The sequence below is a fragment of the Mercenaria mercenaria genome, chromosome 3, assembly GCF_021730395.1.
Source record: "Mercenaria mercenaria strain notata chromosome 3, MADL_Memer_1, whole genome shotgun sequence".
Classification (NCBI taxonomy): domain Eukaryota; kingdom Metazoa; phylum Mollusca; class Bivalvia; order Venerida; family Veneridae; genus Mercenaria; species Mercenaria mercenaria.
Window position 1 is genome coordinate 84,537,187 of NC_069363.1, and position 14,771 is coordinate 84,551,957.

The window sequence follows — 14,771 nt, forward strand, 5'->3', positions numbered from 1 at the left end:
CCTTTAAACAGTTAATGGTACTGTCCAAATTGAAATGATGGACAAGTTCATTATAGTAATTTAGCAGGGTAAGGGTTAAATCTTGTAACTGCATCTTTTTCAATTGGTTTGAGCAAAATGTATGACCCTACCGTAATATGTCATTATTACAAGTCGAATACCTTGTAACAATTAATATACAAACGAATATTTGTATATACAAACGTTACAAACGAAGATTATTTCACAAAAAAAATGTAAATGTGCAGTTCATTTTGTTTGTTGTTCGGTTTTTAAAAGCCACACCGAAAGTATATGTAATATGGCAACTTTTCCAGTTTCTGATGGTGGAGGAAGACCCCCTGTGCCCCTCCGGGCATTATTTCATAACGGGCTATCGCCTAGGTTGAACCACAGACCTTCCGTAAGTCAACTTGATGACTTCTTTAGAGGAAGAATTCTACACCCTCGGCGAAGTTTCGGACCCACATTGGTGAGGGGCAAGGGATTTAAAGACAGCGACCTTAACCACTCGGCCACTGAGCAATTCTGTCTCCAGTATCGCAGTTGGAGTAGCATGTCTATTTTGATTTGTTTCATTTATATATTTGCTTTCAGTGTAAAGAAAGTGTGGTCTAAATAAAATTATGTTATCTATGAATTTTTGTTTGTAATGGGTAAGTAAGCAGAAAAGAAAATTCATTCACAGCATTGCGATTCCATTTGGCGATGTTTGGTTAGACCTTGCGTCTGACCAAGTGTGATAAACATCCGTGAAGCAGTTCATTAAAAGTTATTCAAACGGTTTATCTTTTTACCATTGCATCTCCTAAAAAACAGCGATGCTGATGCCACATACCAAGTGTGGTGAAGACTCATTAGGTGGTTCATGAGAACATATCATTCAATATATTTTTTATTTTTACCTCTAACGACCCCTAAAAGGGTTCAAACAGAACTATTTGTGCAAAACCACAAAAAAATGCATCAAGCCTTGTTTTGTCTTGATCTGAGAAGCAGTTTATAGTTTTTTTCTCTATATTAGGGGTGGGTGGGGTGGGGGGGGGGGGGGGGGCTAAAAATGGGACCAAGCGGAACCAGTCCAACGAATTCGAGAAAGGACTATAAATATAATTCATATGGAATATCCAAGGCAAAATCTACAAAGTGTTTTTTATGGTGGCATATTTCTGCCGTAAGATAACCTGTTAACAGTTTAAAACCTAATCGAACTTGCCAATAATTTTTGAATGACCAACTGGCAACTAGAATGTATATTCGAATGTTCCACTGTCAGCTACCAACTGCCTACCAACTTTATTGTCATCAGTTTTTTAGGGTGCTAGCATCAAATCAAAGCACTCTTCGAGGTATTTGCAAACCCTGGGTACAATGATGCTACAGACCAAGTTAGGTAAAGATCTATCAATTAGGTCATGAAATGAAGTTGTTTAAGTGTGTTTTGTTCTTCTATTTTTCCTCTCGAGGCCCCTTATATAGTGGCCAAGTGGAAGCATATGAGCAAATTCGAGAGAGGCCCATACAACATGCTACAGACCAAGTTTGGTGAAGATCTATTAAGTTGCTTCAAGTTTTTTTTTAGCTCTCATGGCCCTTAAAATGGACTAAGTTGAATCATTTGGACAAACTTGAGACAGGGTCATATGTTGTTGGTGCAAACCAGGTTTTGTGAAGATCCAAGAAGTGTTTCATGGCGTTTAACGGTTTTCTTCCTATTTTTATGTCTGGCGACCCCTTCATGTACCTTAATGAACCATTGGAACAAATAAAAGAATTTTATACAGAATTTATTTTAGGTCGATTGTGAAGGAAGTTCTACAACTTATATTAATCACTCTCGACACCTCATTCCTGACGGAATCCATCACCACGAGGGTACGAGAGAAGAGGCCAGTTTCCCTTTTAATGCTGAGCACCAAGCAAGGGAGCTACTGGTACCATTTTTCACGTCTTTGGTATGACGCGGTCGAGGATCGAACCCACGACCTCCCGCACTCGAAGCGGACGCTCTACCACTAGGCTATCGAGGTTAAAAGAAAGTACCAGACAAGTATGTCACAGACCGTGTGTGGTAAAGAGCCACAAATTGGTTCATGAGAAGAAGTTGTTTAAAGTTTTTTGTTTTTTCTATTTTAGTTCCGGCAACACCTAAAATGGGCCAAGCGGAACCAACTGAACTAAACTCTTAGAGAACCATACAATGAATCTACAGACCAAGTTTTGTGAAGATCCATCAAGTGATCTATGCATATTGCTTTTTACAGTTTTTAATCAGAGTTAGGACACTTTAATTAAACATGAAAAAGAAAGCGTGTTTTAAACAAACAGTATTGACAATAAATTATGAAACTTATTCTATCTTGTGCAAAAACTATAACGTGATAAACCTTCCTTTTTTACGCAGACAGTTTATGTTCTTTTATCCATCAAAAACAGAAAAAAGAAGAATTATTCAAGTTCAGTTTTGACAAAGAGAATGCATGTTTTACAAATAAGAAAATGTGGTTGGTACATGTAGATAACTTATTTTAATCAAGCATTAAGAAGAAATTTTAATATCTAGTTATTATATTTTAGTTATAGCAAAAAAAACAAGAACACCGCCTACGAGTGCCATCGCTCGTCTGCAAGTGCTGGACAGTATGTAAGGAAAGAGTTACAGTTCAGAATTTCCAAGTACAAAAAGGCCATAATTCTTACAAAATGCATATCAGATATATGGTTCTTGGCCTAAATAGCCTCCTAATAATGATAAACAAGTGTGCAAAGTTTCAAAGCTGTAGCTCTTATAGTTTTTGAGAAAATGTGGACATAAACAAAAATTTAACAAAGAAACCCAAATTTTCTTAGTATAAAAAGGGCCATAATTCTAACAAAATGCATGTCAGAGTTATGGTTCTTTGCCTACATAGTCATCTAATGATGATTAAGAAGTGTGCAAAGTTTCAAAGCTGTAGCTTTTATAGGTTTTGAGAAAAGGTGGACCTAAACAAAAAGTTTAACCAAGAAACTCAAATTTTACAAAAGGGCCATAATTTTGACAAAATGCACATCAGCCGACACTGACGATCAAGTGACGAAAATACCTTGTAGATTTTTTTTCAAAAATCAGTTAAGCTAAAAATTAACGTTTGAGTGGACACCATAATTATTTTTTCGAAAGTAAACATATAAAAATAATGAATAAAAGTGCTTTGGCACCGAGTGCTTTGGCACCGACTTAATTAAAAACAAAAATGCTCATCGCAAATTTATATTCAACAAATATTACATAATTATAGCTCTTTTTGTCTAGATATTTACTGACGTTTTTCCCACTAGCATTTCATAGTACAAACAAGATTATCCACTGAGCCATTAATTGACACAGTTTAACGCAATTTAAATATTAGTACAGAAAGTTCGATATGAGAAGAAGTTATTTACAGCTTTTCTTACTATTTCAAGCTCTGGTTACCCCTAGGTTGAACTTTGTTCCTTATACAAAATTTCAACTTATAAACGCACACCTCCAGCTGAAGAGAAAACGTATGCCTTTCTACAGGGTATTTGCTCTTTGATACTGTTCTTCAAGTAATTCTTCATGTTATGTAATCTGGTTAAAGGACACTATGCCATTATGACTGTCAGATTATCAGATGTGGTGAACAACCTTAACACTTCAGCTTGCTGGGGGCAAGTGATTTTGCTTTTGCGACTAGTGCAGGCCCAAGATTTGTGCAGGCTGATCATGGTCTGCACTGTTCACTATTCAGTGAAGTAAATTTTCAGTGAACACCCCTTTGAACCATAACTTAAACTGGTGCTGCCCAAACTGAATGATGGAGCAGGCTATTTTAGAAATTTAGTAGAGTAAAGGTTAATGTAGAATTTCTCAAGCTGTTGCATTTTTGCAAGGGAGGTAATAAGGGAGTTTGTGCAAAACAAGGTAAAAGCACATAGATAGAAATCCATTTAATAAGAAAAAAGACAAAATAACAAAACAAAAAATACAAATCGTCAAAATGTCAACAAGAAAACATTTATTCATTATTTTCCAAATATATATAATAAAGTAGACAAAATCTCATCAAAGCATAATTACAACAGTAACAAAGATAAGGAAAAGTAACAATAATATCATTATATCGGAAAAAAGATCAGAAATTAACTTTATAACAAACATAAACTTTAATAATCTCTCATACAAATTAAATGAGCCGCGCCATGAGAAAACCAACATAGTGGCTTTGCGACAAGCATGGATCCAGACCAGCCTGCACATCTGCACAGTCTGGTCAGGATCCATGCTGTTCGCTAACAGTTTCTCTAATTGCAATAGGCTTTGAAAGTGAACAGCATGGATCCTGACCAGACTGCATGGATGCGCAGGCTGGTCTGGATCCATGCTGGTCGCAAATGCACTATGTTGGTTTTCTCATGGCGCGGCTCAAATAATAACAAAATTATCGCAGAATGTGTATTTTTCCCCAAGACTATTTACCAGCAATAACCTTGATAAATTAATGAACATACCATATCAATTATACACATACTGAATGGCTTGCCAGTTAATAGTCAAAACTATTGCCCTAGGTCTGACAGACTAAGGTCAGTTAGAATTGCCTACTGACATGCTTTTAAAAAGAATCAATATTCAACATGGGTTACTGGTTATATTTTCATTTCCTGTGTTATGTTTCGATATAAGACATCCATTTTATATCAAACTCTGAAGATTCTAAAAATTTTCACCCAATTTTATATATTAAAGCAAAATATTCACAGATTTTCAGATAAAAGAAATAGAAAGCAATCTCCAAAACAATAATATCTCAAGACATCTAATAAACTAGCATTATGCTGATATAGCCTTTGGTAAAAACTTTTCATTAAACACACAAATTGTGTCTAATAATACCTGTACTTTACAGAGAAAAATCGAGGATCTTATGATTTGTTTGCTTTGGTGTATGATCAAAATATATTTCACTCAGTAAAACACCACGCAATATTTTCACAAGTGGCACAACAAAGAGTGAAAGTGTAAAATAACATGTCCATGACTGATAGATATTTTGATCTTGCATGCAAATCATGCACATTTCCTGTAAGTTAATTTCATCCATTTTTTAGTTTCTTTCAAATATCTTTTATATTTTTCACTGAGATAACCAGATATATTGCCCTCTAAATTTCTAGTAATTCACTAAAAACATGAAATAAAAGGTCTTGTTAAGCATTTCAAAGCTTTTAAATTTTCTAAAACAATATTATCAACTAAGATTTTTAGGTAATTTTCAATCTATTACAACTTTTTTCATAATCGATTTATACCACTCAATTTTAACTCTATTGTCTGTTGCACTAGATGGTACATTAGGGTAAAGTTTCATTATATTATGCTCAAATTTAACACTGACAGATCAAAAAATAAATGTAGAATTTTAATGAATCCTGACCAAAATTAAGACAGCCTACAATATTTGGCACTATAAAATAGCTTAAATGCAACCTTAAAAGCACAAAATTTACCAGGTTTTTCATATCCAAAAATATGGCCACCCCATACAATTTGATTCACTTTTTCGTAAGATTCATACTAAAATGTGCTCTTGTATATATTATTTACATAAAATGCCAAAGAGAAAAGAAGACCGATTGTACTGATTAATTCATTTAAATCAAAGTTTCAAAACATTCCATTCACACATCATTTACAGATTAATTATCTATAAAATGTAAAGATAATTGACTGAAAGACATGTTTTAAGTGTAAGGCAAAATACATCTATATGTACCATTCATTTCAATTCGACACACATAGATTTAGCGATGGGGTTGTCATGTAATTTATTAAAGCCAGCAAACCCATAATGACACTCTCACTTTCCGTATTCTTATTAAACAACTCGGCATTCTCATAAATATAGCAGAATGTGCACATGTCATTCCGGAAGACTGCATAATGCCAATATTTTGCAAATGCAATTATTTAATTGAAGACATGCACTGTGATGTACATGTATATATAGCGTACAAGCATCACTAACATGTCATAATGCCCACTCAGTGAAGATGCATTTCTGTACCATGCTCTGTTTTTTTCCACCAAATTTGTAACAAATTTTTTTTGTGAATTGTGGCTTTATTAAGCAATATTCAGACATATATATAATTTGATGAGTCTCAAGAGATTGTATTATGATCTTTTTGAATTTTTGAGACATCAATGAAAATGTCAATTTTAAGCCCAAAAAAAAGATATTTTCCCTTGTGCCTATTCAGGCACATGAGAAATTTTCAAAAAAATATTTTTTTCAGTTTTTATTTTTTTATCTGAAATGTCGCTTTAATGCTAGCTAAGATATCCTGAAAACTTACAACAATCTGTCACAAAACCCCCCCACCTCAAAATTGAAATATCCAGACCTCATCTACACAGCTTCAAGCCTGTTTTAAAGTTTAAACTGCTGAATGCCCCTTAACTGCTACAGACCTCTTGTAAACTGCCATAACCCCCTTTAAACTGCTACAAGCCCCCTTCAAACTACTGCAAGCCTTCCCTAAACTGCCATAACCCCCTTTAAACTGCTACAAGCCCCCTTCAAACTACTGCAAGCCTTCCCTAAACTGCCATAACCCCCTTTAAACTGCTACAAGCCCCCTTCAAACTACTGCAAGCCTTACCTAAACTGCTACAAGCCCCTTTAAACTGCTAGATACCCATTTAAACTGCTGAATGCCCCTTTAAACTGCTGCAAACCTCCTCTTAACAGCTACAAGCCCCTTTAAAGGGAATTCCGATAGTTTTTTATGCGCATCTTTCTGTGCAGCCGACACTTTCTATGGAAAACTGAACTGAAGTCAACATTTGTTGAAACATGTTTCAGACAATCTTAAATATGAGGAATCTTGAATGAAATAACATTTTTGATAAGTTTTATCAGTAATCCAATGTTGATACTGGTTTATGTTGTATTGACAAGTATCATGCCTGACAGGTATCTTGCTATATTTGTGGTTGTGTTTTCACATCGCATTTTGGTACAAAGACAGTGTTGTTCATATAATGTAAGATAATTGACATAGTACTGATAAGACAATATCACCTTTCAAATTATTTAGTATTCAATTATAGAAAGAATTAAGAATTTTTAAAACTTTTTTTTAACTTCTAGCAGACATACATGTAATCAATTTGGCCAGGTTCGCTCCATTTTCCGTCCGAACAGGTGTTGTATTCTTGCGATCTTAACATAAAATGTAGCCTGGTGACCCATACATTTTTAGCCATTTTTATGCTCACAATACAATTATCTATACACAAGAAAAACAGGAAAAAATTCTATGAAAGAATTTCTTCAAAACTTAAAAAAATATTCTTCACTATGGGTATTTTTCACTGAAAAAAGTTCACAAAAGTAAATATGAAACAACATTTTTTTTTCGTTTGTACCCATTATTGTAAGGATAGAGTATTACAAATATGACTATGATATCGAATAAGTACATAATAAAATCTGTAAAAAGAAAAAAAACCTTATTGTGCTGTCTTGATGTATATTTTGGTTGGTATTTATAAAAAAGCAGAAAATTATGAAAATGTTGAAAAATCGCTAGCAGTTTTAGCAACAGTGGGTGTGTTCAAAACAATTTTTCACAAAAACAAGCCTGGTGACCTATTGTTTTTATTTGTTCATTGTTTTCAGTACAAATTTTCCTATCATATATGTGAATTTAAAAAAATTCTATGAAAGGAAAAAAACTATAGGAATTCTCTTTAAACTGCTAGAAGCCTATGTAAACTGCTGAGTGCCCCTTTGAACTGCTAGCAGGCCCTTTAAACTGCTACAAACCCCTTTAAACTGTTACATGCTAAAAATTTCTGGCGATAACATAATTCTCCATATGTGATTTCAGCATTCTTTGTCCGATTCCTTATACAAGCTAAACAGCATTAGAAATGTCATTATTGGTCCATAACCTTAATATAATGCTCCATTTGTGGAGAAAATAACATTGTCACAGCAAGTAAGATTTTCTTTGGACAATAATGTTTCAACAGTGTGAAAAAGTGAGCAAATGTTTGTAAAACAATTACATTAAGTTATTCAAATTGCACATTATAAACCATTCCTCATACAGTAAGTACATAATATCACAGAAATGGCACAAATATCAGAAAAGAAATATAAAAAAAGGTATTTGGGCCAGATTGAAAAATATTTGGATTACATATACATATGTAAGTTTGGAATTATCATTCAAACAATAAAAAAATCTTTTCGGCTTAAAACTGGCAGACTTTAATTTCAAATTTACCATGTCAGATATCTTTGTCAACTTAAAATTCAGTTTCACTGATGAACAAAATCTTTTTTTCACTATAAAACAGACTAAAAGTTTCAGAGATTTTTTAAAACGTTTCATAATATTATAAAAGATAGAATAGTGTTTGAAGATGTCTGGCAAATAAAAATCTTGTGTGGCCTCAATATACTTAATAACTGTTAATCTGAAAAAAAGTGTCTTAAACTGTCAGAAGCTACAAGTCACACTTGTCAATAGTTTCAAAAATCGGAAATCAGTAATAAAACTGGCCATTTTGTGTCTTTAACATATTTCACATGTAAAAGAATCCCACTGGTACAAGTAATACTTTTAAATCAGAAATTCTAGAAAGAAGAATATCATATGATATGTAATTTTTTTTCATTACAAAGAGAAAACAATATTTTATAACATGATACCATGATTTTCTTTATCTGTGACAACAAAAATGAGTCAAATATTTAACATCTACATATATAAACAAAACAATCAATAAATATGTATGGTACATTATACACTTAAGTAATAAACCGTATGATGTACCTCGTAACAAAATTAATAAGCGCAACAAATATGAGATTCCTACCTGGAATAAATTCTTTGTCATAATGCATATAAGTTTACACAATTAGTATTCCTTTCTGGAATACACATTTTATCATACAAAATTCACATTAACACACGAGTATTCATTCTTCCTCATAAATATGTCAGACTTAAACACAACAGTCTGCAAATTTCTGAATGCATTTCATCAGACAATGGATCACAGAATACCTAAACTTCTGGATTTGGAATCGTGTTTGATGGATCATCATCAAATCTGGTGATAGGTCGACCTCGTCTTTGCAATGATGCTACAGAAACTTCACTCTGAGAGTCGTAGTCCTTGCTACTTTCTTGACCTTTAACCTGAAATACGGAACGGAACTTTATACATATATATATACTCAACAGAGATGATTCCTAAGGCTACATATTCAACAACAACAAAAACAATCAAAAGCAAAACTGAAGCACCTGTGTAGAACCACCAATCTTCCAAAAGCCAGCTTGATGGCTTCCTTACATGAAGAATTCAACGCCCCGGTTGAGACTCGAACCAGTAGAAGCACGATAAATAATGCCTTTTAGAATGAAAAATGAAGTACTAAAATCAAATCATTATAGAACCGATATACTCTGCTATCCAATTTTCAACAGCAATAAAAGGTCAGATTAAATTTGAATTTTGAGGTACAATCTTTACATTCAAAACATCACCACTTGCATATGAAGTCTAAAAAAAATGCTCTGAGAGCTAATCAAGTGCAGAAAGTGCATCAAGTCAAAGTGCAATTCTCTCACATCTCTTAACCCTTATCATGCTAAACACGATTGATTAGATGCCTTTGTGACCAGTGTAGATCATGATCAGCCTGCACGCATGATCTGCACTGTTTGCCATTCAGTCAGTATTGTTGGTAAGAAGACCTATATCTCTGTCAAATTTCAGAAATCAACAATATGTGCAAATTGTACCAATCTTAACTTATCTTTCAAATATAAAAGCCAGTGCAATGCAACAATTCAAGCAAAGTAATAAATGAGCCGTGCCATGAGAAAACCAACATAGTGGCTTTGCGACCAGCATGGATCCAGACCAGCCTGCGCATCTGCGCAGTCTGGTCAGGATCCATGCTGTTCGCTTTTGAAGCCTATTGGAATTGGAGAAACTGTTAGCGAACAGCATAAATCCTGACCAGATTGCGCGGATGCGCAGACTGGTCTGGATCCATGCTGGTCGCAAAGCCACTATGTTGGTTTTCTCATGGCACGGCTCAAATGGTTTGTGGCTTTGCTCAGTTGGAGTGTTCCAGGGCATATGTTCTCCGTGACTATTTGATAAACGACATTGTGTCTGAAATCATTAGTCCTCCACCTCTGATAATTCATGTGGGGAAGAAATCTGAGCGTTTTTTTGGTAATTCAAGCGCCATAATTCCAAAGTGCCTGGGCCAATTTGGCTAGTTATCGAACTTGGCTGAGCATTTATTGGCAAACACATCAGTTTACCTAACTTGTGTTCCTGAATTCTCTACCAGATTAAATAATTTTTTAACAAATTAGAGCTGCTTTTGAGAAAAGCGCATGTCTCCCACAACTGCCTATTCATCTAAATAGTAAGTCAGTCTTTATATACTGTTTACTTAGAGCACATGCGCATGTGCATTTTTGACACCAAAAGTAGTAGTATAGGGGTCCTTTTGAGGTCAAAAATGCGCAAGAAATCTGAGCGTTTTTTTGGTTATTCAAGGGCCATAATTCCAAAGTGCCTGGGCCAATTTGGCTAGTTATCGAACTTGGCTGAGCATTTATTGGCAAACACATTTTGTTCAAGTTTGGTGAATATCAGATGAGAAATGTTTGACTTAAAGAGTGCGGACAAAGTTTGTGACAGACACACACACAGACTGACAGACAGACAGGAGTAAATCAATATGTCTCCCACACCATTGTATGGTGGGAGACATAATAACTGACGCCTTTCTCACATGAAGCATGCACTGAGGATGAATGAACTTTGACACCTTGCCTTCAGACTTCACTCACAGAGCTCATGTTTCACCTAGAATTTGACTAACATTTGCTACTGACTAAAACTATTTAGCTCAACCAAGAGGCTATTGACAGAGCATTCTGATTAGGGGCCTGTCTCCCTTACTTTCTGTCCAATCCAAGTACTGGTCTACCTTACAAATAATTCAGATATTTAGATCCATAGTTTGGTTCCCTAACTGGCCAATCCAAGTACCAGTCTATCAAACAAATAATTAGGACATTCAGATCCAAATCTTGGTTCCCCAACTTTCTGTCCAATCCAAGTACCAGTCGATCAAACAAATAATTAGGACATCTAGATCTAAATCTTGGTTCCCCAACTTTCTGTCCAATCCAAGTACCAATCTACCTTAAAAATAATCAGGACATTTAGAGCCAAATCTTGGTTTCCTAACTTTCTGTCCAATCCAAGTACCATTCTATATTACAAAGAAACAGGTCATTTTGATCCAACTCTTGATTCCCTATATTAATCCAATTCAAGTATCATTCCAACTTACCTGGTAAGGCAAACTAATAATTGGAGCATTTTGACTGTGATCCTGTGATCTGATTGGTCGGGACTGGAATGGTTCCCGAATATTGGTCAGATGTAAGCTCTCATCATCACCTGCACCAGGGGGACGGTAACTGTGGTTGCTATGGCGATATTCATTTCTTATAAGCCCTGCAGTGCTTCCTGCCAAACTCTGTCCCTCTGCTTCACTTGGTAAAGTTCTTGCTGTACCTACAAAAAATTATCAACAGATATTTTTGGATTTCTATTTGGAAATACTAAAACTTCAGTGTATAATTTACTAGCAGTAAGAAGTGTCAAAATTTTGAAGAACCATTTGATCACGTTACTGCTAACTACCAGCGAAACTTGCACCCGCCCGCTTAGCTCAGTAGGTAAGAGCATTGGTCTATGGATCGCGGGGTCACGAGTTCGATCCTCGGGCACGGCGTATGTTCTCCGTGACTATTTGATAAACGACATTGTGTCTGAAATCATTAGTCCTCCACCTCTGATAATTCATGTGGGGAAGTTGGCAGTTACTTGCGGAGAACAGGTTTGTACTGGTACAGAATCCAGGAACACTGGTTAGGTTAACTGCCCGCCATTACATGACTGAAATACTGTTGAAAAATGGCGTTAAACCCAAAACAAAACAAACAAACCAGCGAAACTTTCTCCAGTTAACTCATGTTGAATTTTAAGTCTTGGTGACATTATTTTGGTCATGTGGTAACTTTCCAGCTTTAATGATGGAGGAAAACCCCGGAGTCCCCCTTCCGATGTGATTTCAGGCACCTACAGACACCTGGATAGAGCCACTGCATGGGTGACTGACCTGCAACCCAACCTTTAGTCAATCACTGACCATGAATGTTATACAAACATACTTACCGATCAAGCCAAGATCTTCTGGCATTTCATCAATCTCATCATCCGCTAAATCAGACTGCAGCTTGGCAAAGTTGATAAACACCTGGAAATACAATCTGAGAGATGAAAACTAACATAGTTTGAATGTATCAAAAAATGTGTCAAAAAATATCTTTAACAAATGTACATAATTTGGATTATATATATACATTTCTTGTTTCAGGAGAAAAAAAAAGAGAAAAATTTTATTTGACCAACTACATTTCGTCCAAAAATATAAAAAAAAAATTAACTATAAAAATGTAAACAGAATTTAGATCACGTTTAAAAAAAAGAAGTCATTTCTTGCAAAGTTACTTGCGTAACTGTGTTATTATACTACAAATTTAAACATTGTTATAGCACTAATAGCAACTTGCATTCAAAACTTCAGCCAAATTTTCTAAGTAAAACAAGGGCATTAATTTGAATTAATTTCAAACAAGAGTTCACTAACTTGGGTATGTACGATTACTAACCTGGTCCAAAGTTGTCTGTGACACAGAATAATCTTCTATATTCAGTTTGTCTCTCACAGCCTCGATCTGGCCGAAAAGTACGGACAGCTGAATGTCTGACCCAAGCTGGTACTGCAACATGTTATGGTGTTTCTCTTTCAACACAGACTTTGGAAATTCCGAGTTGAAGAAATCCATGACAGGATCCATTTCTGGTTCCTCGCCTGATACACGAATAATCACCGTATATCCATCACCAAATCTGCAACAGATGATTTATGTTGATATAACGGCATTTTCAATAGTATTTTGCTAAAGAAACCTTTACTTTAACCTTTTCATCAAATCAGTGTGTGTAAGAAATATCAATCTGGAAAGGCATCTATTTCAGTATTACACAAATGAGCCACACCATGAGAAAACCAACATAGTGCATTTGCACATCCACGCAGTCTGGTCAGGATCCATGCTGTTTGGTTTCAAAGCCTACTGCAATTTGAGAAACCGTAAGAGAACAGCATGGATCCTAACCAGACTGCGCAGATGTGCAGGCTGGTCTGGATCCATGCTGGTCGCAAACGCACTATGTTGGTTTTCTCATGGCGCGGCTCAATTGCCTATTTTCTTCCTAAGAAATTGATTGTAAGATAATTTACAAAACTTTTTTTTTTTGTATTTACATTAATTGCTACATTAAACTGTTCCTATTTAAACCTACCTAGACCTAAATCATAATTAATCTATCTATAGATATAAAAAGATATATAATTCACCTGTTTTTAAGATGCTGTATACTGCCCAGACATCTAAATCTACCATTTACCATTATAGCCAGGCGACCACATAATGCCTCACACTCTTCCATACTGAAAACAAAAATTCAACAAATATTTAAATAAAATTTTTGCCAAGGCAGGATCACAGATGGTTTATTTAACTACACTGTAATATGTAAAAGGATGAACTCTTAACTGTTGGATAAACAAATATTTTAACATCACGACCCAACAAATACAACTGTTCTACAGAATGCATCTCGCAAGCAAATATGATTTATGCAAAATAAATTTGGCTTTGGCCTATATTCATCCAAGTTTAAAGTCTCAAACATACTTTAAAATGATTTTGCCTTTGCGACCAGTGCAGACCAAGATCAGCCTGCACATCTGTGCAGCTTATCTTAGTCTGCACTGGTCGCAATTCAGTCAGTAAATTTTCAGTGAACACCCTTTCAGATAATAAATGGTACTGCCCAAATTGAATGACAGACCAGTCCATTTTAGAAATTTAACAGTGTAAAGGTTAATATACTGTAAGCACAAAATTTCATGGTTTTGTCCAAAAAGGCTGTCTCATAGGAGTAAAAATCCATAGCCTTCTTATTTTATCAATGAAACAAAAGTTTTTGTGTTTACTGGAATTGGTTTGTAACTCAATCCAACCAAGAAATGCATGAACATTAGTCCCCTTTGGATATTAATGATTTAACAATACATCAAAAAAACTGTTTATTCAGAACACCACGATTACTTCAAGCAAGGGCTGGGGACTTAGCTGTTTATTTCTCACCACACTTCCATTTGGAACCAGTCACACATAGTACTACCAGCAATTCAAAAGTGTAGGCTCTGTTCTAAAGTTCCTTATACTAAATTCTATAGCAAATTTTATGTGTCTCAGAATGATCTGTACAGTACATTTACCTGTGAGAAGTTAATATAACAGATCTCCCATCCTTGACAATGTTGTTGATACAATCCCACAGAAACCTCCTGGCCCCAGGGTCCATACCAGTTGTTGGTTCATCCTATATATAGAACATCATTTATTACATGGAACTTTGATAAAAACATTATAATACAATGCCTTTATTGGTAAACAACAAGCAAAGCTAAAAGTCTTAAACCTTTTTTTTTTTCTTTCCAAAAATATATAATTGTAAGGAAGACAACGAGTGCCCTCTATACACATTTCAGCCCTAGAGATGCACC

General features: G+C 35.0%; 1 protein-coding gene across 6 annotated transcripts in view; it reads right to left on the reverse strand.

Moving 5' to 3' along the window:
• Positions 1 to 3,939: 3,939 nt before the first annotated feature.
• The window catches only part of LOC123524209 (phospholipid-transporting ATPase ABCA1-like), a 94,186-nt gene continuing 83,354 nt past the window's right edge, over positions 3,940 to 14,771 (reverse strand). For 4 of the 6 annotated variants that reach the window (XM_045302251.2, XM_045302252.2, XM_045302250.2 and 1 more), the window contains 6 exons: positions 14,484 to 14,587; positions 13,554 to 13,646; positions 12,802 to 13,042; positions 12,305 to 12,386; positions 11,415 to 11,641; positions 3,940 to 9,225 (listed from right to left, as the gene is read on the reverse strand). In XM_045302251.2, coding sequence (XP_045158186.2) covers positions 9,091 to 9,225; positions 11,415 to 11,641; positions 12,305 to 12,386; positions 12,802 to 13,042; positions 13,554 to 13,646; positions 14,484 to 14,587 — 882 coding nt within the window. In that variant the 3' untranslated portion in view covers positions 3,940 to 9,090. The remainder of the gene's footprint in view (positions 9,226 to 11,414; positions 11,642 to 12,304; positions 12,387 to 12,801; positions 13,043 to 13,553; positions 13,647 to 14,483; positions 14,588 to 14,771) is intronic. The other 2 variants (XR_008370326.1, XR_008370325.1) reach the window with 2 other exon arrangements.